The sequence below is a fragment of the Paralichthys olivaceus genome, chromosome 3 (genome assembly GCF_024713975.1).
Source record: "Paralichthys olivaceus isolate ysfri-2021 chromosome 3, ASM2471397v2, whole genome shotgun sequence".
Taxonomy (NCBI): Eukaryota; Metazoa; Chordata; class Actinopteri; order Pleuronectiformes; family Paralichthyidae; genus Paralichthys; species Paralichthys olivaceus.
Window position 1 is genome coordinate 727,984 of NC_091095.1, and position 23,077 is coordinate 751,060.

The 23,077-nt window shown below is 45.2% G+C and overlaps 3 protein-coding genes across 9 annotated transcripts; 2 read left to right on the forward strand and 1 right to left on the reverse strand.

Moving 5' to 3' along the window:
• Positions 1-1,564: 1,564 nt before the first annotated feature.
• LOC138407279 (uncharacterized) lies at positions 1,565-6,359 on the forward strand. 6 transcript variants are annotated; one of them, XM_069522683.1, is made up of 8 exons: positions 1,565-2,439; positions 3,548-3,597; positions 3,687-3,832; positions 4,118-4,237; positions 4,641-4,665; positions 4,935-4,979; positions 5,119-5,175; positions 5,426-6,359. In XM_069522683.1, the coding sequence occupies exons 2-8, from the start codon at positions 3,582-3,584 to the stop codon at positions 5,653-5,655; spliced, it is 639 nt and encodes a 212-aa protein (XP_069378784.1). In that variant the 5' UTR covers positions 1,565-2,439; positions 3,548-3,581; the 3' UTR covers positions 5,656-6,359. The 6 variants fall into 6 exon arrangements, 4 of the variants coding, with proteins under 4 accessions (XP_069378784.1, XP_069378786.1, XP_069378785.1 ...); XR_011240725.1 differs by having other exon boundaries at positions 2,072-2,439; positions 5,052-5,175; XM_069522685.1 differs by lacking the exon at positions 5,119-5,175 and having other exon boundaries at positions 1,566-2,439.
• A 2,054-nt stretch (positions 6,360-8,413) lies between these two features.
• Positions 8,414-18,647, reverse strand: orc1 (origin recognition complex, subunit 1). The gene is made up of 18 exons (XM_069522681.1): positions 18,523-18,647; positions 16,044-16,146; positions 15,614-15,741; positions 15,174-15,346; positions 14,503-14,953; positions 14,086-14,365; positions 13,413-13,475; positions 13,213-13,320; positions 12,603-12,843; positions 11,942-12,048; positions 11,440-11,541; positions 11,177-11,348; positions 10,893-11,000; positions 10,647-10,796; positions 9,793-9,912; positions 9,556-9,710; positions 9,381-9,468; positions 8,414-9,055 (listed from the first exon to the last, which is right to left on the reverse strand). The coding sequence occupies exons 2-18, from the start codon at positions 16,136-16,138 to the stop codon at positions 8,861-8,863; spliced, it is 2,736 nt and encodes a 911-aa protein (XP_069378782.1). The 5' UTR covers positions 16,139-16,146; positions 18,523-18,647; the 3' UTR covers positions 8,414-8,860.
• A 924-nt stretch (positions 18,648-19,571) lies between these two features.
• On the forward strand, positions 19,572-22,936 carry prpf38a (pre-mRNA processing factor 38A). Of its 2 annotated transcripts, none has more exons than XM_069522695.1 (10): positions 19,572-19,801; positions 20,518-20,677; positions 21,108-21,229; positions 21,384-21,469; positions 21,545-21,655; positions 21,839-21,948; positions 22,112-22,138; positions 22,226-22,317; positions 22,484-22,532; positions 22,678-22,936. In XM_069522695.1, exons 1-10 carry the CDS (start codon positions 19,672-19,674, stop codon positions 22,718-22,720), a joined length of 930 nt encoding a protein of 309 aa, XP_069378796.1. In that variant the 5' UTR covers positions 19,572-19,671; the 3' UTR covers positions 22,721-22,936. The 2 variants fall into 2 exon arrangements, with proteins under 2 accessions (XP_069378796.1, XP_069378797.1); XM_069522696.1 differs by having other exon boundaries at positions 19,575-19,801; positions 21,842-21,948.
• The last annotated feature ends 141 nt before the right edge of the window (positions 22,937-23,077 follow it).

The window sequence follows — 23,077 nt, forward strand, 5'->3', positions numbered from 1 at the left end:
AGGGAGGGAGAGAGAGAGGGAGGGAGAGAGAGAGGGAGAGAGTGAGGGCGAGTGAGGGAGGGAGGGAGAGAGAGAGGGAGGGAGAGAGAGAGGGAGAGGGTGAGAGATGGAGCGAGAGAGAGAGAAGGAGAGAGAGAGGGAGGGGGGAGAGAGAGGGGGCGGGAGTGAGGGAGAGAGAGGGAGGGAGAGAGGGGGAGGGAGAGAGAGGGGGGAGGGAGGGAGGGAGAGGGTGAGAGAGGGAGAGAGAGAGAGGGAGAGAGAGAGAGGGAGAGGGACAGGGAGAGAGAGCGAGGGGGAGGGAGGGAGGGAGGGAGGGAGAGGGAGAGGGAGAGGGTGAGAGATGGAGCGAGAGAGAGAAGGAGAGAGAGAGGGAGGGGGGAGAGAGAGGGGGCGGGAGTGAGGGAGAGAGAGGGGGGAGGGAGGGAGAGGGGGAGGGAGGGAGGGAGAGGGTGAGAGAGGGAGAGAGAGCGAGAGAGGGAGAGGGACAGGGAGAGAGAGGGACAGGGAGAGAGAGCGAGAGAGGGACAGGGAGAGAAAGCGAGAGAGAGGGGAGAGAGATGTGATTTTTACAAAAAGACTGTATTTACATATTTTCATTTGTACAGGTTTTTAAAATAAAGAGCTCGTGTCATTAGAGTAATTAAAAGTGTGGAAACGACTCATCATCATTAGATTATGTTTTTTAAAGACTCCAGATCAGAGACATGTTTGTAAAAGTTGAACTCGAGTCTGAGTCTTGCTCGGAGGTTTGTCTCCCACACTGCTTCCTGTCCTTCCCTGTTCTCCACCATGTGTCTACAGCTGATGTATATTATATAAAATCCCAGTTTGACTTCACCGGATAAGAAGTTTAGGAGCTGCCACTTCTCTTTATTAAAATTCTTGTAGCCAGCTCCCATGATCAAAACCTTCTCAGTAAAAATGACGTCAAAAAGACTAAAAACGTGATGAACAGTCTCACGCAGATCAAAAAGGGCACCGTGTACAATCCTCCACTGGAGGGCGCCGTTTCTTTTTTTAGAGGAGGTTTATATAAAGAGAGGGAGGGAGAGAGAGAGAGGGAGAGGGGGAGGGAGAGAGAGAGGGGGAGATGGGGAGAGAGCGGGGGAGGGAGAGAGGGAGAGAGAGGGAGAGAGAGAGAGATGGGGAGAGAGCGGGGGAGGGAGAGAGGGAGAGAGAGGGAGAGGGAGAGAGAGGCAGGGAGAGAGAGAGAGATGGGGAGAGAGCGGGGGAGGGAGAGGGGGAGAGAGGGAGAGGGAGAGAGAGAGAGATGGGGAGAGAGCGGGGGAGGGAGAGAGGGAGAGAGAGGGGGAGGGAGAGAGGGAGAGAGTATATAAGATGTTAACACAGAGGTTCATGTACAAAAAGAAATATCCCGCCAAACTCATTTTTCATGTTGCCGGTAAAAATGAGTTTGGCGGGAATTTCTTTTTCTTTTTGGAATGAATCACTCTTTAAATCTGAATCTACTGGGCGTGGTTAAAAACCTCAAGACGGGACTTGACCAATCAGAGCCATGGTTCTTCGATATAAGAGAGAGGGAGAGAGAGGGAGCGACAGAGGAAGACACAGAAGAAGAGACAGAGGAAGAGACAGCGACAGAAGAAGAGACAGCGACAGAAGAAGAGACAGAGGGGGAGACAGCGACAGAAGAAGAGACAGAGGAAGAGACAGCGACAGAAGAAGAGACAGCGACAGAAGAAGAGACAGAGGGGGAGACAGCGACAGAAGAAGAGACAGAGGGGGAGACAGCGACAGAAGAAGAGACAGAGGAAGAGACAGCGACAGAAGAAGAGACAGCGACAGAAGAAGAGACAGAGGAAGAGACAGAGGGGGAGACAGAGGGGGAGACAGATGAAGAGACTCCGTCGCGCTCCGTCAGTCCAGATGTTTGCTGCTGGTCCGTTCACTCTCTGAGCTCGGGGGACACACGTAGTTTCACCAGTACCGGGTCCACCGGGGCCCCGCAGACTCAGAGACCCCGCAGACTGATAGAGACCCCGCAGACTGATAGAGACCCCGCAGACTGATAGAGACCCCGCAGACTAATAGAGACCCCGCAGACTGATAGAGGCCCCGCAGACTAATAGAGGCCCCGCAGACTGATAGAGACCCCGCAGACTGATAGAGACCCCGCAGACTGATAGAGACCCCGCAGACTGATAGAGACCCCGCAGACTGATAGAGGCCCCGCAGACTAATAGAGACCCCGCAGACTAATAGAGACCCCGCAGACTGATAGAGACCCCGCAGACTGATAGAGGCCCCGCAGACTAATAGAGACCCCGCAGACTGATAGAGACCCCGCGAAAGGAAAACTAAAACGTGACCGTCCGTCGCTTGACGTTTGATTCCCAGTGCACGTGCATCAGCCCAGCAACATGAAGCGGAGTCCTCCGACAACAAGAGGAAGAGACTTCATGAGGGTGACGCGGTCAGGTAAGTCTCCTCACCGGGGGGGGGGGGGGGGGGGGGGGGGGGGGGGGGAGAGGGGGAGAGAGAGAGTCTCTGTAGCTGCTCTTTGTTTCAGATTTAGTTCTTAATAAATTAATAATTATTTATAAGACTTCAGGAGCCAATCAGATTTCAGCTGTGCCACCTCAGGATCCGCCCCTGGACAAGTGGACAGGACAACCTGTCAAAGTGGGACATGTCCTCCATAGACTGCATATAAGATGTTAACACAGTGTTTGTCAAAGTGGGACATGTCCTCGTTTCTGTCCTCCCATTGTTTTGCATTGGCCTGTGCCCACGTCACGTGACTGCGTGCACGTTAACACAGTGTTTGTCAAAGTAGGGGGAAGATAAGAAAAAAAATAAGAAATACAGAAAAATGTAAAAGAGACAGAGGGGGAGACAGAAGAAGAGACAGAGGGGGAGACAGCGACAGAGGAAGAGACAGAGGGGGAGACAGCGACAGAGGAAGAGAGAAGAAGAGACAGAGGGGGAGACAGCGACAGAGGAAGAGACAGAAGAAGAGACAGAGGGGGAGACAGTGACAGAGGAAGAGACAGAAGAAGAGACAGAGGGGGAGACAGCGACAGAGGAAGAGAGAAGAAGAGACAGAGGGGGAGACAGCGACAGAGGAAGAGACAGAAGAAGAGACAGAGGGGGAGACAGTGACAGAGGAAGAGACAGAAGAAGAGACAGAGGGGGAGACAGTGACAGAGGAAGAGACAGAAGAAGAGACAGAGGGGGAGACAGTGACAGAGGAAGAGACAGAAGAAGAGACAGAGGGGGAGACAGCAACAGAGGGGGAGACAGAAGAAGAGACAGAGGGGGAGACAGCGACAGAGGAAGAGACAGAAGAAGAGACAGAGGGGGAGACAGCAACAGAGGGGGAGACAGAAGAAGAGACAGAGGGGGAGACAGCGACAGAGGAAGAGACAGAGGGGGAGACAGCAAAACAAGAGGAAGAGACTTCATGAGAGTGGAGCGGTCAGTAGGGGAGCTCTGGGTGAACACCGGGCTCCGTGTGCGTCTTGGATTTATCATCTTTCTTCATTCTTCTCTCTCTCTTTCTTCTGTCTCTCTTTCTTGCTGTCAGTCTTTATCCAGAGCAGCGCATCAAGGACTCGAGTATGAAACTCAGTGTTGGTATGTGGCCCTTCAGGAGGGGGGGGGGGGGGGGGTACTGTGAGGGGACTTCATGTGTAAGAGACTTTGACCTTTTCATTGGGTTCCAGGTTTTGCTGCTCTGCTGGTGTTTCGGTTCATTCTCGTTTCCTCACATCAAAACTGCAGCGTCACGCGACAGCCAGACGATTCATTCAGTTACCAGTTCTCAGAGCCTCACGCCGCCGCCTGTGACATCAGCTGGGAGGACGCCAACGTAAGTCCTGCACGTCAGTGACAATCCTTAACCACAGAAACTGAGTTTGTTCGGAACTCAGATAAAAACAGTTCTGCAATAAATCATCTTCAGAAAAATGTATTTTTAGTTTGGTTTCATCTGTTATCGTTTTGGTCTCATCCACAAATAAAACTGCGAGTTTGAAAAACTTCTTCCAGAGTTCAGAAAACTACTCAGTGTAAACACGGAGAATCGCCTGGAGTAGTAGTAGTACTGCGAGAGGACCCTAACCCCCCCTCTGTTGATTGGTTATATGTTTTTCAGAAAACCGTCATCGCCCGCAACTCTAGAAGAAATGAAACTCTGGTGCAGGCTCTGACCAACCGCTCCATCATAACGAAGATCTGCTTTGACTACCTGCTCCAGGGAAAAGAGTGTTCAGGGGTAAAGAACATCTTCAATATTCAGATTCACACCCTGAGAATCTGAGAACTCATCAACACACAGAGGGAAACAGGCTCAGGACGGGTTGTAGGAGCGAGTCAGACTCTGTTTATCGAGACAACTGAAACAGCAGGAATACAAATGTGACCTCAAGTCCACTGCTGAGCCTAAAATTCAACTTTTCAAATCAGAGACGCAGTCGATAAAAAGGTTTTCATGACGAGCTCACATGAAATGAAGTGAAACACGAGCTTCAGGCTAACGTCAGGTCTCTGGCAGAGAGTGGGGCGGGGTTTCGGAGCATGCCTGACATTTGTAATGTGCTCTTTCACGTATCTTCTACACCACTCACCTTTTTCTAGTTTCACTTTCATTCCCCTCTGTTTCTTGTCCTTCTCTTCAGGTCCTGGTGAAAATCGCCTGCTCAGGTGAGAAACACGAGAAAAGAACGTGATTCATGTTATTAGAATTTAAATGTCTGGTTTGTAGGATACAGGCAGATTTATCTTTGTGTTTCTGTTACCTTAGTTTTATATCTGCATCAGGAGTTTATATACAGTCACTGATTATATATATATATATATATATATATATATATACATACATACATACATATATATATATATACATATATACATACATACATACATATATACACAGTCACTGATGGTCTTTTTTCTTTTTCTCTGTTGGACAGTGAACTGCACTTCTCTCTTGGAGCGGAGTACAAAAACAACCACTGGTGAGTCATCACACGTTTTCTGATCAGATTAACTGGTTCATGTCGTCTGTCGCATTGCTTTTGTGGTTTCAGATTTTCAGTAAGAGGTTGTAATCATGTGGCGACGTCACAAATTTTTTACGAGAACATCCCTCAGCAGAGCTCATACCTCAGCCAAGGCTCAACTGTCCCTCAAATTCAACCAGTCTGCACCAAGGTTATTATAGTTTGTGTTTTTATTTAGTTTTTCAGTTTGCTTTTTTATTTCAGTTTAGTTTTAGTTAGTTCAACAAGTGATTTTGTAGTTTTAGTTTAGTTTTTATTTAGTTTTTCCAGGTATTAAGAGAAAGCCTCGACTTGTAGAAGCTGAAAAAGGATGAAACAATGTGTGACACCAAATATATATAAAAATAAAAACTAATGAAAATTTCAAAACTATAATAACCTTGGTCTTTACCTCGTTTCAGTGAACCCCACCTTGAGCTGCCGCACTGACGACTGGGTCTTTGGACTCTATGCCATCATCATCATCATCGCTGTCACCGTCATCGTCACCGTCATCGTCACCGCCATCGTCACCGTCATCGTGGTTCAATGCTTCTATAAACGGAGACGTTGGAGATCGAACAGAGAGACAGTTCTTTATTCTGCTCCTCTTCAACTTAAAAACATGAATGGAAATCCATCTAAAGTCTGAGACCAACCGACCCTGCATCTACATTTGACCGATAAATGTTATTATTATTGTTACTTCAATAATATTATAATAATAATAATAATAATAATATAATGATATTATACCTCCTTTCTAAGCTATTTAAAGAATAAATACAATAAATACACAACATAACTACTTAGTATACAACTATTCAAAGGAAGTATTTATAAGTACATGCCATTACTATATTAAATATATATAAAACATATTATAAGAGAAAGATGATTGGACTGGACCTGAGCAGCAGTTTCCAGAGGTCAGTCTCCCGTGGTCCTGCATCTTCACACCTCGGTGTGAAAGCTGCCGCTGGACACAACCTCAGAGCCCCGGAGACGTCCTCCTTCCCAATAATCACACAGAGCTACGCTCAGGACTGTTATTTCATTAAGTGCAATGTTTAATAATCTTGATCTGTGTGGTTCAGATATTTGGTTAATTGAAAGCTAATATTAGTTCTGTTCATCAGTTTGATCTGGAACCAACACTCATCTCCACAAACTTAACACATACGTGACCTCAGCCACATGGTCCCAACATCACGTGGCCAACACACACACACACCCACATACATATCTGAATATATTACGTTCCTTTAATTAGTCTTTATAGTTTCATCATGTTTTTCTTTAGCACAAAATATATTTTATATCATATTGTTATGCAATAAAACATGTTGAATAGTTTGTGGTGTTGTTGAGTGTTTGTTGATCTAGTGTCGTGTCAGACTCATTTTAGTTCAGATCTCATGTGGGCCAGACCAGTAAAATCAGAGCAGATTAACACAAACAGAAACACAATATGTCTCTGTTCAAATCATTGAAGGTTTCTGGATGAGAAGGTCTTTCTACAATAAACTAGAAACATAAAGACTAAAAACCCAGACATCAGACCAGTTTCTCTGCAGAGTCCCGAGCAGGTTTCTGGGCGGGTTATTTTACTCTTGTGTCCACAGTTCTTGGGGTAAATCTCCAACCTTGTCCTCTGATTGTTGTATATGTGGGATTCCTGACCCCTCACTTGCACTTAACTTTACACAAAAGCACATTATAGCTTTCTCATCCTGACTAACAAGAAGTTACTCACTGTTGCATTGGAAGTCTGCTAAATACCCTTCTATCTCCTCTTTTCTTTTTTTTTTAAACTTCAGAAAATTAAATCCACGTTGAGGATTTAGTCAAAGTTTTCCACAAATGGCCACCATTTATTTCCTATTTCACTAATTTAGAGGTACTACCCAACTGAATGTGTGCCTTTTATTGTTGTACCTTTTGTATTGCATAAATTCAATTCTATTTGTATAGCACCAGATCATAATATACATTATCTCAAGGCACTTTACATAGAAGGTCAGGACCTTAAAATCAAAATGTAGAGAAACCAACAGTTCCCACAATGAGCAGCACTTTGAGACTGTGGAGGAGAAAACATTAACATGCAGAAACCTCGAGAACCAGACTCAGTGTGGAGACATCTGCCTCCACCGGTTGGGGTGAGCAAAGAAAACGGGAAGGAGATGAGAGATGGGTGGAAAAGAGGGGAGAGAAGAGAGAGGGATAGTGGGGAGGGGGAAGTAGGGGAGAGAAAGACTGGGGACACTTGAGCACCATCAGGTTTCAGATCTGACTAGTTAAAAATGGAACAACAGTGTAAAGACTATTAATTATTATTGATAACGGACACAGTTGATATCATAATGAATTACTGAGATATTGTAATTAGTAATAGTAAAAGTTGTTGTCCTGAGGTTCAGGGGTTAGAGACATCTGAGATGAGAGAGAAAAAGAGAGAGAGACTATGGGAGGACAAAGTGAAACAGTCAGTGACATGTATTAAAATAAATAGATGAGTGAATGTGGGGGGGGCAGAGAGAAGTGGAGAGGTGCTCAGTGCATGATGGGAGTTCCCCCAGCAGTCTAGACCTACAGCAGCATAACTAAGTGATGGGTCAGGACCTGATCCAGAACTATAGACTTTATCAAAGAGGAACGTTTTCACTTTAACTTTAATGCTGAGATGGTGTCTGCCTCCTGAACCCAGAGTGGGAGCTGGTTCCACAGGAGAGGAGCCTGGTAGCTGAAGGTTCTACCTCCTGTTCTGCTCTTACTGACTCTAGAACCACAAGAGAGCCTGTGTTTTGTGAATGAAGTGATCTCTTTGGATAATATGTTATCAGCTCTTTGAGATATGAAGAGCTTGATTGTTAAGAGCTTTAAATGTGAGGAGCAGGATTTTGAAATCTATTCTGAATTTTACAGGGAGTCAGTGTAGAGAAGCCAAGACAGGAGTAAGATGATGTCTCCTTTTCACAGACTTCCTGTGACGTCCTGATAATAAGAAATGACAGTAACCTAGGTAACGTGTCAGGACGTAGGTGGTCACAGACACAACTTCTTCTTTTCACAACTTCAATGATAAAGGCATCCTGTATCATTGAAGGGAAAAATTCATTTTTACTTTTGTACCTAAGTCCATTTCAGAGCCTGCCCTTTCATACTTTTACTTGAGTGAAGGAGTTGACTTAGTACTTTTACTACAATATATATATTTTTTTTACACAATGGCAGGAGGTCAGGTTCCTGCCATAGACTGTATATAAAGTTGAAATTCACCACTTCCTGTCGTGAATCACAACTTCCTGACGACAGGAAGTTGTGAATTTCAACTCCCTGTCGTCAGGAAGTGGTGAATCTACAGCGAGGGGAAACTACAGCAGTAATTAAATAAATAGAGCTTCACATTAATGATGCACTTTTATTACATATTCAAGTATTGAAGCACGAAGAAATAATCAATTATATCATATTTAAAAAAAACTAAACTAACAGAATCAAATCTCACATTTTAAATAAGATTTAAAGCGGGGACATCACAAACTCTCCCATCTAAAAAAAGATGAAGTAAAAAAACATCACAAGTAAACAACGTGAGTCTGTGGTCGAGTCCTCGACACGTTTAAAACACCAGACTGTGATTCTGTGTCAGTTTGAAATGATAAAAACAACTTATTTCAGTTTGTCTCACAGTTCAGGCTGGATCTGGATCTGGATCTGGATCTAGATCTGGATCTGGATCAGCCACTCTCACCTTCGTCATCATTCACATCGTCATATCATGCTTATGCAGCACAAAGCTGCTCTCCCACATTCCCCCCCGAGGTTCAGATGCCTCGACAGGCGTCCGTCCTTCAGTCAGCCTTCAGGGCGTAGAGCACGTCGTCCTGACTGACGTTGAGGCGGACGCGCTGCAGGACTCCCAGGCGGCTGGGCTCCAGCAGCAGCAGCCTGCAGGCCCCCAGACGCTGACACACCGCCAGGCCCTCAGACACGCTGACGGGCTGCAAACCCTCCACCCGGCACAGAGCCTGGTGCTGCACAAACACCTGACAGAGCGAACGAGGCGTCACTCGGGATGTTTCACATATCATCGATTCAAACCACTTTCAATTCCAACAAAACAAATCAGCTGATTTTCATCGTCCAACTGATAAATCAGTCAAATAAACCGTTTTATCATCCGACAGAGTGAAGCAGAGACTAAGGCCTGTTTTCTTCTGCGATCACAGTTTCAGTTACTTTCAGATCTTCCTTCCTTCCTCACCACAGACATCAGTGCATGTTCTAGAAAAGCTAAAAACAGGATGTGAAGTAAAGACTCATCTGTATTTCTAGTTATTTTTAGATTCCTCTTCATGTGATTGATCTGACCTGTTGGAACATGGCCTCCTCCAGTCCGAGTCGTCGAAACTCAGCGATGACGGCCCTGAGGAACAGCTGCTCCTGCACGGACGCACACCTGGAAACACACATGTCACTTCCTGTCATTAAAGCTCCCTGTGCACATGTTTAGAAATCTGTCATGTGACCAGAGGGAGAATCCTACTTGATGGCGGTGATGTAGGCGGAGGAAAACATCTCATTTAGCGCCTCCATCACGTGGCTCATTCTCACCAGTCCCGTGGCAGAGTGCTCGCAGATCTCCGTCGCCCTGCGGCAGATGTCCAGACACCGGCGTGCGTCGCCCGACAGCGCGGCCACCTGCCAGAGGAGAGGAAGGCTGTGAGTGGACAGACCTGAGAACGGGCTCGGGTCAGACGGCACCGCCGGTCGTTTCACGTACCTTCCTGGACACGAGCTGCAGCGCGTCCTCTTCGAACGCCTTCACCTTGTTCAGCCTGGACATGATGATCTGCTGCAGCTGCTTGAAGCTGTACGGCTGAAAGGACATCCGCGTCAAACCCTGCAAACACACGTACAGTTAGTGTCTGACGTGCGTATTAAACATCAGCTAAGTCCCAAATAATGACATCAGGTGACAAATTGATCTGAAATAATCAGACTAACACACCCAGCAACACATTCATGTCCTCTGGTCATATGATGTGAAGAGGAAGTAGATTGTTTCCTCTGCAGTGGTTTAACCGCAGAAAATCCTCAGAATGAGGAAGAGTCAGAGACGGAGACGATTTCTTTTTCTGAGCGATGGGGTCCTGGTATCATGTGTGTATTTAGTGTGTGTGTGTGTGTGTGTGTGTGTCCTGGAAGTTCTTACTTGAGTGTGTGTGCTTAAACATATTCTTTGGCTAGAAAACGGTACAAGTGGGAATTGGTATTTTCCGGCCAAGTTTGGTCCAAACAAGTCAACATTGTTCAGAGGTTGAACCCCAATATAACCCCCCCCCCCCCCCTGAGACGGCCGAGTACTGTTGTATGTAAGTTAAACATATTTATGGTTCTCGATGGGGACAAGTCTGACAAATGATGGATGGATATTTATCAGTTTCTTTGATTTGGTGCACATCAAAATGAAAATCTGGATCTAGTGATGATTTGAATATGTTTTCAGACGAGCACCGTTTTAGTTCAGAGTTTGAAACCATTTGTTTTGCTGCTCCAGCGTCTCGTCCCAGCAGCTCCTCTGTCTTAGAGCTCGTGATCTGACATCTTGTAAGATGAACTCGTCTGTTCCCTCACCAGTCTGCTGGCCACCCTGTTAATCATGATCCTCTCCGGCAGGTCCATGGTGTTGGCGATGGTCAGCACCACCAGGCGGGCGTGACGCCGCGTGGGCCAGTCGAACAGGTTGTACATCACGTTCTGCTTCCGCGTCCATAACAAGTCCAACTACAGGAGACAGACGGGGACGTGTGAGTCTGACACCAACTGATCATTTTTAACTTGATGGTAAATAAACAAACAAACAAATAAATAAATAATGACCTCGTCCACCAGCAGCACTGTCGTCTCCTTCCTGGGCGCAGGGTTACTGAATCTCTTCTCCAGCAGGGCGGCAGCGTGGTCGGCCGTGGCCTTCTGACCCGTCAGTTTCTGAAGAGGACAGAGTCCGGTTCATTAGTGACCGTACCGTGGTTTTAATGTAACTCTGACGATTAAGACCAAGAGGTCAGAGTTCAGGTACATGAACCAGAAAATCTTCAGACATTAACTTTAATATTTTAACATTAACTGAATTTCCAACCTCCTCGCTCACATTAAGTCCTCACCTGCAGGATCTGGACGTAGGCCTGATGAGGATCCGTCATCTTCATCCCATTGATCTCGATGAAGAGGAACGAAGGGATCTCGTCCACTTCAGCTGCGTGCTGTAGACAGCGCATCACCTCGTGCACCGTGGCCGTCTTCCCTGTGCCCGGAACGCCCGAGATATACATACACCTGAAAGGCAGCGCACAGCAGGTCAGCGTGACAACCATCGGGAACGACTGACTCGCTGTAATGCGTCACACGGGCTCGGGCCTGGTCTCACCCCCCGGTGCCGTCCATGATCTTGCTCTCCACGAAGCTGTAGATGTCCTGAAACTCCTGCTCCCTGCAGGGAAGAGACTCCGGCACCGACGACACGTGCAGCCTGATGGGAGACGTAAACACATCGACATGTAATGAAGGTTTAAGGTGAAACACAGACACAACGATGCAGGTCTCATCAAACTGATTCTCAAGTTTGATTTAAATTTGTTGCTTGATGATATATAAACGTGACTGGTGATTGGTTGAGCGTGTGAGTGGGCGGGACCTGGATACCACGGCTCCACTTCACAAACAACAGACAATAGATTGACAAATGATGTCAAAAGCACAAGACGGTGTCGTTTGTATCCACGATACTTTAGTTGAATTTAGTACAACAGAAGGAAGTGGGGGCGTGTCCTTGTTGTCCGTAATAACTATAAATACATAAAACTTCCTTCAAAGTCCGTGTGGATGAAACAAAGTGCGTCAGTGTGGTTAAACTGAAACTCTCCTCTTACCTCGCTCTGGCCTCCTCCAGGACATTCCCAGGACGTCGGGCAGGCAGTGACCTGCTGGGGATGCTGGGAGTGGCGTGACGGGGGGTCCGGGGAGTGCCAGGTGTGATCTGTTGAAGAAGACGTAAAACATTGAGACATTTAAAAGACTGATGTCTTCGTGTCACAGAGTTAGACTGGACCACACGAAGGAGGACGTCTCTGGATGATTTCAGATTTCTTCACACACACAGTGTCATCGCTCGATTACATTTTATTTTAAAACAATCAACCAATTATCATCAAGAATCAACCGATGAGAAAACATTTGCAGCTTGTGTAAAAGTTTGAACCAATGAAGTTTGAGAGGAAACATGTTTGATTGTGTTGTAAATAAATAATGTGTCATGTGGCCCCTCCTCCCCAACAAGCCAATCAATCATCTGCATCAAACTAAAACTTCTGCGTATTTCCAACTTCTCTTGTGCAGACAACTGCGATGGACTGTGAACTGTTCGGGTTGAACCCCTTTGGGACAAAGCCTGGTCCTGTTCACTGGACTGTGTATTGGCAAGAAGGGAACAATACGATACAGGAATTTTTGATTTAATATACTGCAACGCAGATCAGATAATATATACAGTACAAAAGAAAATACCCACAATTCATCAGTCTGGACTTTTACCTTCTTGTTGGGAGTTTTACGCGGCGTCCTGGTAGTGATGCCAGTTTTCCGCTTTGAGCGAGGAGTGCGTGAACCCGTCGCAGTGTGTCGGCCCCTCTTTACGACAATATCCTCATCACTATCCAGGCCTTCCTCCTCCTCCTCCTCCTCGCTGCTGCTCTGCAGCTCCTTCTTCGATGGAACAAACTCGTCCTCTTCTTCTCCATCTGAGTCCGGGAGCTGAAGGTTCTCCAGAAGATTCCTGAACAACCAGGAAACAAATGGAAATGGTTCCCAGTTCATGAGCCACAAACGCAACGTGCAACAAGATAAAACTCAGCAACAAGAAATGCTCACGAATCAGAAGCTGGAGACGATAAATATTTTGCTGTTTTCTTGGATAAATGAATCATTTACTTTGCTCTCTGATGTTAATCTGGGAGAAAAGAATCCGATGTTAATTCGAACACGAATAATAAAACAGTGACAGAGGTTGGATGATTGGACTTCACCAAGTTTCCATTAGAACTGAACTCAAATGTGAGAATGGATCAAACGTCCTTCTGTCAGAGCACAGCAGCTACAAGACAACCTGGAGGTCGGAGGTCAGCCACAGAGCCGTTGCACTCACAGCTGTTTCCTGATGCGAGACGACACCAGCTGGGCAGACTTCCTCTTCGAGCTCCTCGGCGTGACGGCGGTCGGCAGCATTGGAGAGTTTTCGTTGTCCACCTCAGCCCTGTTGACATCAGACATTTACAGTCACGGACGTCCCACACGTGGCGGCATACATAACATTTCTGTTTTTAAATGTGATGACATCACACTCACAGAGCAGCCAGAGCAGGTTCCCTCTGGGTTCTCGCTTCTTTCTTACGAGATGGCGTCCCAGCCCTGAGGACAAACCGGTTGGTTCAGTGAGAAGAAACGTCCACAGTTCATTCGGAGACAGAACCAGTGTTTTCATCTGACGTGGTGACTCACCAGAAAACACCGAGACTCATTTAAAACCACCTCATCACCTGAAACTTTGTTGAGCATCGGAGGAGCTGATGCTTTAATTAAAGATTCTGTCCACACTGTTGCTATGGTTACACCAGGTGGAGACTTGTGTAAACTGGGCTGGTTTAGTTTGAAAACTCACTTCTGCCCTCTGGTGGAAAGGTTTCTAACTACAATCCTATTTAATCTCTGAGTTAGTATTATTTTAAAACCAGTTTCTTTGGATTCCATCATTTCAAACCAGCTTCTCTCTCTGGGTTCACACAGTTGAAAACCAGATTGAGTGTGTCAGTTAATTCTTGAACCTGAAAATAATCCACAAGGTCTGAATGAGCGTCTGAAGAATAAGGCTGATGATGTTCTATGAACATTTGAATGTAGGTGAACTAAATATTAGGAACCCAGAGCAGTTGAACAGCAACACTCGGGCCTGTACACAGACTATATACACAATGTTCCTTCAGTTAGTGTGTGGGAGTGAGTCCACTACCCTCCCCCTGACCTGGTGGAGTCTCCTCTTCCAGACGACGGTGGACCGCCAGACTCCTTCAGGTGGGTTGCGTCCTCGACGGCGGCGGCTCCATGGGCCTTCCTGAGGGGGGTGAGTCGGTGGGGGAGGGGGGTGACAGGGGCCCTCTGGGTCTTGCTGAGAGGGGTGAGGCTGTGGGTGAGGCGCAGGGCCTGAGGAGGAGACGATGAGAGCCTTTGCGCCAACATCACAGACTCCAGCTCCTCGTCCAGCAGCTGGTCAGCGAGGTCTTCCTGCGTCACTTTCTCCGGACCTGACGAGGAAACAGTCAAAAAAAAAAAAAACTACTGGACGAATGAACTGGATGTTGTCGTTTCTTTTTACTGGTCTGCAGAAACAAACCAGAGGAAATAAACTGAAATCTACTGATTATCATTTTCAAACACTCACTGTTGAGCTCCAGTTTCTTGCGGACTCCCGGCGTCCTGGCTGTGGCGCTCCTCCTCTTGGCGCTCAGACATTTGGAGGCTGACAGTTTGGTGGTGGAGTGCAGGGACTCGGCCTCCGCAGTGCAGACCTTGCCCGCGCTCATGGTGGCTCTTCTGTATCTCACGTCGCCCGAGGAGGCGCTGCGCATGACTGCGGGGTCCGGCGTGGGCAGGGCGCGTCGAGAGGGGCCTCGAGACGCAGGAGCAGCCGTGGGCGGGGACCGGGGGGGCGAGGGGGGCAAGGAGGGTTTGGGACAGGGAGGAGGAGAGGATGCCGGCGTGGGTTCGGAGGCAGACTCCACCACAGCAGAGTCCAACAACTTGAAGGTCTTAGAGTCCCAGGACAGCTTCACAAACAGAGTGTCCTTATCGTCAGAGTCAGGAAACGCCGCTGCTCCGTCCAGGTGCTTCACCTTCGAGACAAGAACTTACAGGGTCAGTTCACACACACACACATACACACATACACACATACATACATACATACATACATACACACACACATACATACACACACACATACATGTCTCTGTTACATGTTAGTCCAATCAGGAAAAGGCAAAAGTAAAGATTCAAAGATCAGATTTGAGTGGTCAGACTTTCATTCATGTGTTAAAATAAAGGAGAAGTAACCTGCACAGGTCTGAGGATGGACTCAGCGTTGACCTCGTCGTCACAGCTGCGACCTTGATAGTAGAAGATCTCCTGAGGGTGAGGCTCTCTGCCCAGCAGCTTCAGTTTGCTCAGAGGCACTTCAGACACACGAACAAACCACTGAACCACCGCCTTCTTCTGCTTCCCGCTCTCTGAAACACACGAGACACTTGGTCTTTGTGCTGCGTCGCATCACTCATCGTTTGTCTGTGTCACTTCAGTGCACTCGATCGGTTTAATCATCGAGTGTTTATCTACGTTCTCAATCTGACGTGTTGTTCTCCGTCTCGTTTTTACTTGTGGTCTTTATAATTACAAGTGACACAGCTCAGCCAATCAAATCCGCTCCAATGAGCATCCGGACACACTGACATCATCACGTGGTCATCGATCCTGTTCCAACATCTCGTTGGACTCACCGTCACCGAAGAGCCTGACGACTTTGGCCACGTACGGGTTGTCTTCATCGTCGCCCTCTATGAGGATGTGCTGGCCGGCGTTAATGATGGTGGTCCTCGGGAGACCGTCCACACTGATGGACAAGGAGCTGAGACACAATCACACGAGTTCAATATCCAAGCAGGATTTTCACAATAAAAGTGAAAAGGAGAAGCTGGTTTCAAAAATTCAACTGTTTGTGTCAATAACGATGAGATAATAAATAAATAAACTAACACAATGAAGCCAGACACACAATGAAGCCAGACACACAATGAAGACAAACACACAATGAAGACAAACACACAATGAAGCCGAACACACAATGAAGCCGAACACACAATGAAGCCAGACACACAATGAAGCCAAACACACAATGAAGCCAAACACACCAGACACTTTGGTTCTCACCCAAATTCATACGTCTTCAGCTTCCTGTTGAATCTCAGCGGCTTCCCACCCCACCTGTAAACTCTGCGGACTCTGAGTCTGGTGAAGTACTTCATCGTGTCTCCTGCAACACACACACAGGTTAACACAACACATCACAGGTTAACACAACACACACTGAGGTTAACACAACACAGGTTAACACAACACACACTGAGGTTAACACAACGACACACTGAGGTTAACACAACACACAGGTTAACACAACACAGGTTAACACAACACATCACAGGTTAACACAACACACACTGAAGTTAACACAACACAGGTTAACACAACACACAGGTTAACACAACACAGGTTAACACAACACACACTGAGGTTAACACAACGACACACTGAGGTTAACACAACACACAGGTTAACACAACACAGGTTAACACAACACATCACAGGTTAACACAACACACACTGAAGTTAACACAACACAGGTTAACACAACACACAGGTTAACACAACACACAGGTTAACACAACACACAGGTTAACACAACACACACTGAGGTTAACACAACACACACTGAGGTTAACACAACACAGGTTAACACAACACACAGGTTAACACAACACACACTGAGGTTAACACAACACACACTGAGGTTAACACAACACAGGTTAACACAACACACACTGAGGTTAACACAACGACACACTGAAGTTAACACAACACACAGGTTAACACAACACACACTGAGGTTAACACAATGACACACTGAGGTTAACACAACACACAGGTTAACACAACACACAGGTTAACACAATACACACTGAGGTTAACACAACACACAGGTTAACACAACACAGATTAACACAACATAGGTTAACACAACACACACTGAGGTTAACACAACACAGGTTAACACAACACACACTGAGGTTAACACAACACACACTGAGGTTAACACAACACACAGGTTAACACAACACACACTGAGGTTAACACAACACACACTGAGGTTAACACAACACACAGGTTAACACAACACAGGTTAACACAACACACACTGAGGTTAACACAACACGACACACAGGTTAACACAACACAACACACTAACATTAACACAACGACACACTAAAGTTAACACAACACACTAACATTAACACAACGACACACTAAAGTTAACACAACGACACACTAACATTAACACAACGACACACTAACATTAACACAACGACACACTAACATTAACACAACGACACACTGAAGTTAACACAACGACACACTGAGGTTAACACAACGACACACTAACATTAACACAACGACACACTAACATTAACACAACGACACACTAAAGTTAACACAACGACACACTAACATTAACACAACGACACACTAACATTAACACAACGACACACTAAAGTTAACACAACGACACACTAACATTAACACAACGACACACTAACATTAACACAACACACTAAAGTTAACACAACGACACACTAACATTAACACAACGACACAACGACACACTAACATTAACACAACGACACACTAACATTAACACAACGACACACTAAAGTTAACACAACGACACACTAACATTAACACAACGACACACTAACATTAACACAACGACACACTAACATTAACACAACGACACACTAACATTAACACAACGACACACTAACATTAACACAACGACACACTAAAGTTAACACAACGACACACTAACATTAACACAACGACACACTAACATTAACACAACGACACACTGAAGTTAACACAACGACACACTAACATTAACACAACGACACACTAACGTTAACACAACGACACACTAAAGTTAACACAACGACACACTAACATTAACACAACGACACACTAACATTAACACAACGACACACTAAAGTTAACACAACGACACACTAACATTAACACAACGACACACTAACATTAACACAACGACACACTAAAGTTAACACAACGACACACTAACATTAACACAACGACACACTAACATTAACACAACGACACACTAAAGTTAACACAACGACACACTGAAGTTAACACAACGACACACTAACATTAACACAACGACACACTAACGTTAACACAACGACACACTAAAGTTAACACAACGACACACTAACATTAACACAACGACACACTAACATTAACACAACGACACACTAAAGTTAACACAACGACACACTAACATTAACACAACGACACACTAACATTAACACAACGACACACTAAAGTTAACACAACGACACACTAACGTTAACACAACGACACACTAAAGTTAACACAACGACACACTAACATTAACACAACGACACACTAACATTAACACAACGACACACTAACATTAACACAACGACACACTAAAGTTAACACAACGACACACTAAAGTTAACACAACGACACACTAAAGTTAACACAACGACACACTAAAGTTAACACAACGACACACTAACATTAACACAACGACACTTACTCCGCAGAACATTCACCCGCCACCGCAGCAGACAACGCTTCGCGCCAAAATTGCGTAGTTTCCGCTTTGTAACCAGCGCCTCACGCTCACTAGCGCCACCAGCTGGCTCGGAGTGTGAGCGTCCACACTTAGTTTGTACAGGTTGGAGAATGATTTAGTGAAGTTGAAAGTTAAATTCGTGTGAGTGTTCGTGGTGATGAACCAACATGTGTTTATAACAGTGAACATTGATATAATTCATAAGAACAGGAGGAATGATGTGTTGAATGTGCCTCTGTACTTCTCTCACCTTTACCTGAGTCTGAGGCCTTTCTGGCTTCTTATTGGTGAGTTCAGTCACATGAGGAGCAGGAAGTGTGCGTTGTTGATGTGAGGACCAGGGACAGAACGTGAAGGTCCAGAGTGTAAGGTTTAGGTGAAAGGATCTATTGGCAGAAAGTTAAGAATAAACAATCCTAGTTTTCACTAGCAGCCAGTCAGATTTACCTTAAGCCTCAGGTAACCTCAAGTTCAGCGTGTATCGTTGATGAAAAACACAAAACACTTGATGACGCTCAGGTGCACAACTGAAGTTATGTTCCTTACATCTGCTAACACCTGCTAACATGTATGGGTATCAGTATTAGTCTTATTATAATAATTAGTATTATGATCAGCATTAGTCTTATTATAAGAATTAGTATTATGATCAGTATTAGTCTTATTATAAGAATTAGTATTATGATCAGTATTAGTATTATTATAAGAATTAGTATTATGATCAGTATTAGTATTATTATAAGTATTAGTATTATTATCAGTATTAGTTTCAGTAATAGAACTATCATCAGTATTAATATCAGTATTATTGTTTTAAGTATTATCAGTCTCAGTATTAGTATTATTATAAGTATTATCATAGTATTAGTATTATTATAAGTATTGTCATAGTATTATTATAAGTATTATCAGTCTCAGTATTAGTATTATTATAGTATTAGTATAAGTATAAATTCAACTTGGTGACTTCCGCTGACAGATCTACGTCAACCACCTTGCACTCTTATTCTGAAGGAAATCAGCCGGAAGTTGTCTCGCTTCCTCCGGAAGTTAGCTTGTACGTCGCGGCTGTGTTCGTGCTAGGAAGCTAACTCCTTTCCTTTCTCTCCGATGGCGAACAGAACCGTGAAGGATGCGAACAGCATCCACGGGACGAACCCCCAGTATCTGGTGGAGAAGATCATCCGAACCCGAATCTACGAGTCCAAATACTGGAAGGAGGAATGTTTCGGTCTCACGGGTCAGTAGCACGTTAGCACGTTAGCCAGAGAGCTAACATTAGCTCACGTTGATAACCAGAGGTTTCACTCTGAACTCAGTCGCTTTACTTTAGTGAACAACTGATGAACCGTCACCAGAATAAAGAGCGATGTTCACTGATACTGGAATCAAACACGTGGAGCCTGAGCTCACCGTGACTCAGGGCTCCTCAGTGAGTCACTGTTTCAGCTTCTTCAGATATTTGATCTGTTCAAGAGAAGAAGGACAAAGTGAGATGTTACAGCTGCTGCGTGTTGGATCACCACTTCAAGTGAACAAATATTCCCTCTAACATTTGATGAAACTAGAAGAAGCAGCGAACGAGGTTTTATTTTCTACTTCAATAACCCATCGATGACCTTGGTAGATTTTAAAACAAATAAAAATATGTTAAGAATGTTATTTCATTTCATTCCTTCATTGTCCTCAACACACATTCCTGCAGAAACTCTTGTTTGGTGCATGTAGATGTGTTTTATTCTTTGTTTTACCAGATAAAGACTGAGAGAAGTTACAAAACTTAAAGCTCCACTGAACCCCAGCGTCCACTTATGTTTTTATCCTGGGACAGTTTTTCCACTTTAATATAAAACTGAAATAAACTCTTTTCTTCACAGCAGCTTTGTATGTCTTCCTCTTTCCTGTGTTAACGTGACAGACTGTTAGTGTAACGTGTGCATGTCGTCATATCCGCAGCCGAGCTGGTTGTTGACAAAGCCATGGAGCTGAAGTTCGTAGGAGGAGTTTATGGCGGAAACATCAAGCCCACCCCCTTCCTTTGCCTCGCGCTGAAGATGCTGCAGATTCAGCCAGAGAAAGACATCATCGTCGAGTTCATTAAAAATGAGGATTTCAAGTGAGTTCCTTCACGTGTGCAGAGCCGAACACTGCTGCGGCACTGAATTTGTGAGTCAGACACACAAAAGCTGGACGAATGTAACTTCAGTATGAATACATCGACTCCTGTGGTCGACTTGGAGGAAACGTATTTCAGCAGATGGCTTGATGTCACAAATAAAAGTTGGATGAATTTAGTCGTGCTTGTTGCCACACAAGCTCAGGTGCTTTCCCCAGTTTTTACTTTGGTGCTTCAATTTGCATTTACGGTTCTAATTGACTCACAAACGAGCTGCTGTTTGTCACAACAACACATTTAAATACAAATAACCAGTGGTTTTCACGATTCTCTGAGACTTTTATCATATATTCTATTAATCATCCTAAATGAAGTCGGCCTCTTCTGTGTCCTGGATCGTTCTCCTCATGCTGTCCCCTGGTTTTACTAGATATGTCCGTCTGCTTGGAGCGATGTACATGAGGTTGACGGGCACCGCAGCGGATTGTTACAAATACCTGGAGCCTCTGTACAATGACTACAGAAAGATCAAGAGTCAGAACCGAAACGGAGGTGAGTCGTGAACATGAACAGCTGTGAGTCGAGTGACTTCTCCTCTGGCCACATGAACCACAACAAAGTTAGTCAGACACTTTATTGCGTCTCTGATTTTGTTGTAGGTGTAAGATGAAATAATTGCAGCATCGTTTCATGGTCTTTCTTTCAGAGTTCGAGTTGATGCACGTTGACGAGTTTATCGACGAGCTTCTTCACGCAGAGAGAATGTGTGACATCATTTTGCCCCGGCTTCAGGTATGTCTACATCATGTTCATACGCTCAGCTTGTTTCATAGGCCCACACCACTAATGTGTGTGTGTGTGTGACAGAGGAGACAAGTCCTCGAGGAGGCCGAGATGTTGGACCCACGCATCAGCGCCCTGGAGGAAGATCTGGATGAAGTGGAGACCAGTGATGAAGAAGAAGAGGAAGAAGAGAAGGTGATAAGAGTTTATTAAAGCAACACGATGTATCTTTGACTGAGCAACAGCGCCCCCTGCAGTCACACATAGTGATTCAGTCTGTTGGGCTCCGTTTCCGAGTGAAGTGGTTTTCATGTTCAGAAAGTAGAACAGCGTGTTTGGTTCCGGTGGTTGAGATTTTAAAACTTGTTTTTCCACCAGCAGCTGGAGAGACTCCAGACGCCTGAACCACACAGACGTAGTTACCGTGACAACGACAGGCCTCGCCGCTCCCCATCACCTCGCTACAGACGCAGCCGCTCACCCAGACGGTTTGTCAACTTACTGAGGGTTTAATAATCTACATTTTTCTGCAGAGAAGACGGAAAGAAAATGTCGACATGTAAATGTTTCAGTGAAGTTATAATACGATTGACTATCAATGGACGATTCGGTTCTAAATCTAATCCTTTGTATTTTTATTTTATGTTTCAGGAGGAGCCGATCTCCAAAGAGGCGGAGGTTTGTTCGGATGAAATCAGTCGTCAAATGTTTTCAACCTTATTTTGTGGCTCAGGCTCTTTCAGTGATTCTGTTGTGTTTTGTCAGCCCATCGCCCCGGAGAGAGCGCCATCGCAGCAAGAGCCCCCGCCGCCACCGCAGCCGGTCCAGGGACCGACGCCACCGCTCCAAATCCCCAGGTAAGAACACATGTCTCGCCCCCCCACTGCCAGTCTGTGGTAATAAAACATAAGTGATAAGTTGTTGTTTTTGTTCATCCAGTCGTTCATTGACTTTAACACAGAGGAAACCATCTTGTGTACATGATGATATGTGATCATGGTTATTTTCATGGTTGTGAACCAGGTCACCACAGAAGCCACCGACACCGCAGCCACTCAAAGTCTCCAGAGAGGTGAGAGGTTTCAAATCATCGGAGGCGTGAGAGTGAATCAAAATCCTCAGGATCTTCTCCAGTGTGATTTATTATTGGTAACAAAGTGTGAATCGTTCGTTTCATTATTTGCACTAAACGTGATTTTGTTCGTTTCTCGTCACAGGAGTTCAAAGAAGAGTCACAAGAAGAGTCGAAGAAACGAGTGACCTCCTTTCTACTTTTATATCTTTTTTCTTTTTCCCTCGGAGCCTCGTATGAATGTGACGTTGTTTTTATGGTCGTGTCATTCAGAGTCTGTGTGAAGCTTTTCAGCCTCATTCTGAAAAATCCAAAAACACAGATAGACTGTGGCTGTGAATGGAAACTTCTGAAAGTACAGGAACATTTTCTGTTGTTTGAGTTAATAAAGATCCTGATTCATTCGTCCTGAGTCTGTGGAAGTTTGGATTCCTGAGTACGAGCAGAGGATTTTTATCACGTCTCATATAAATATTCACTTGGAGGTGAAACCATGACACACATTTGTCCTAGAGCGTGTTATTTTAACGCCTCTTGACTCAGAG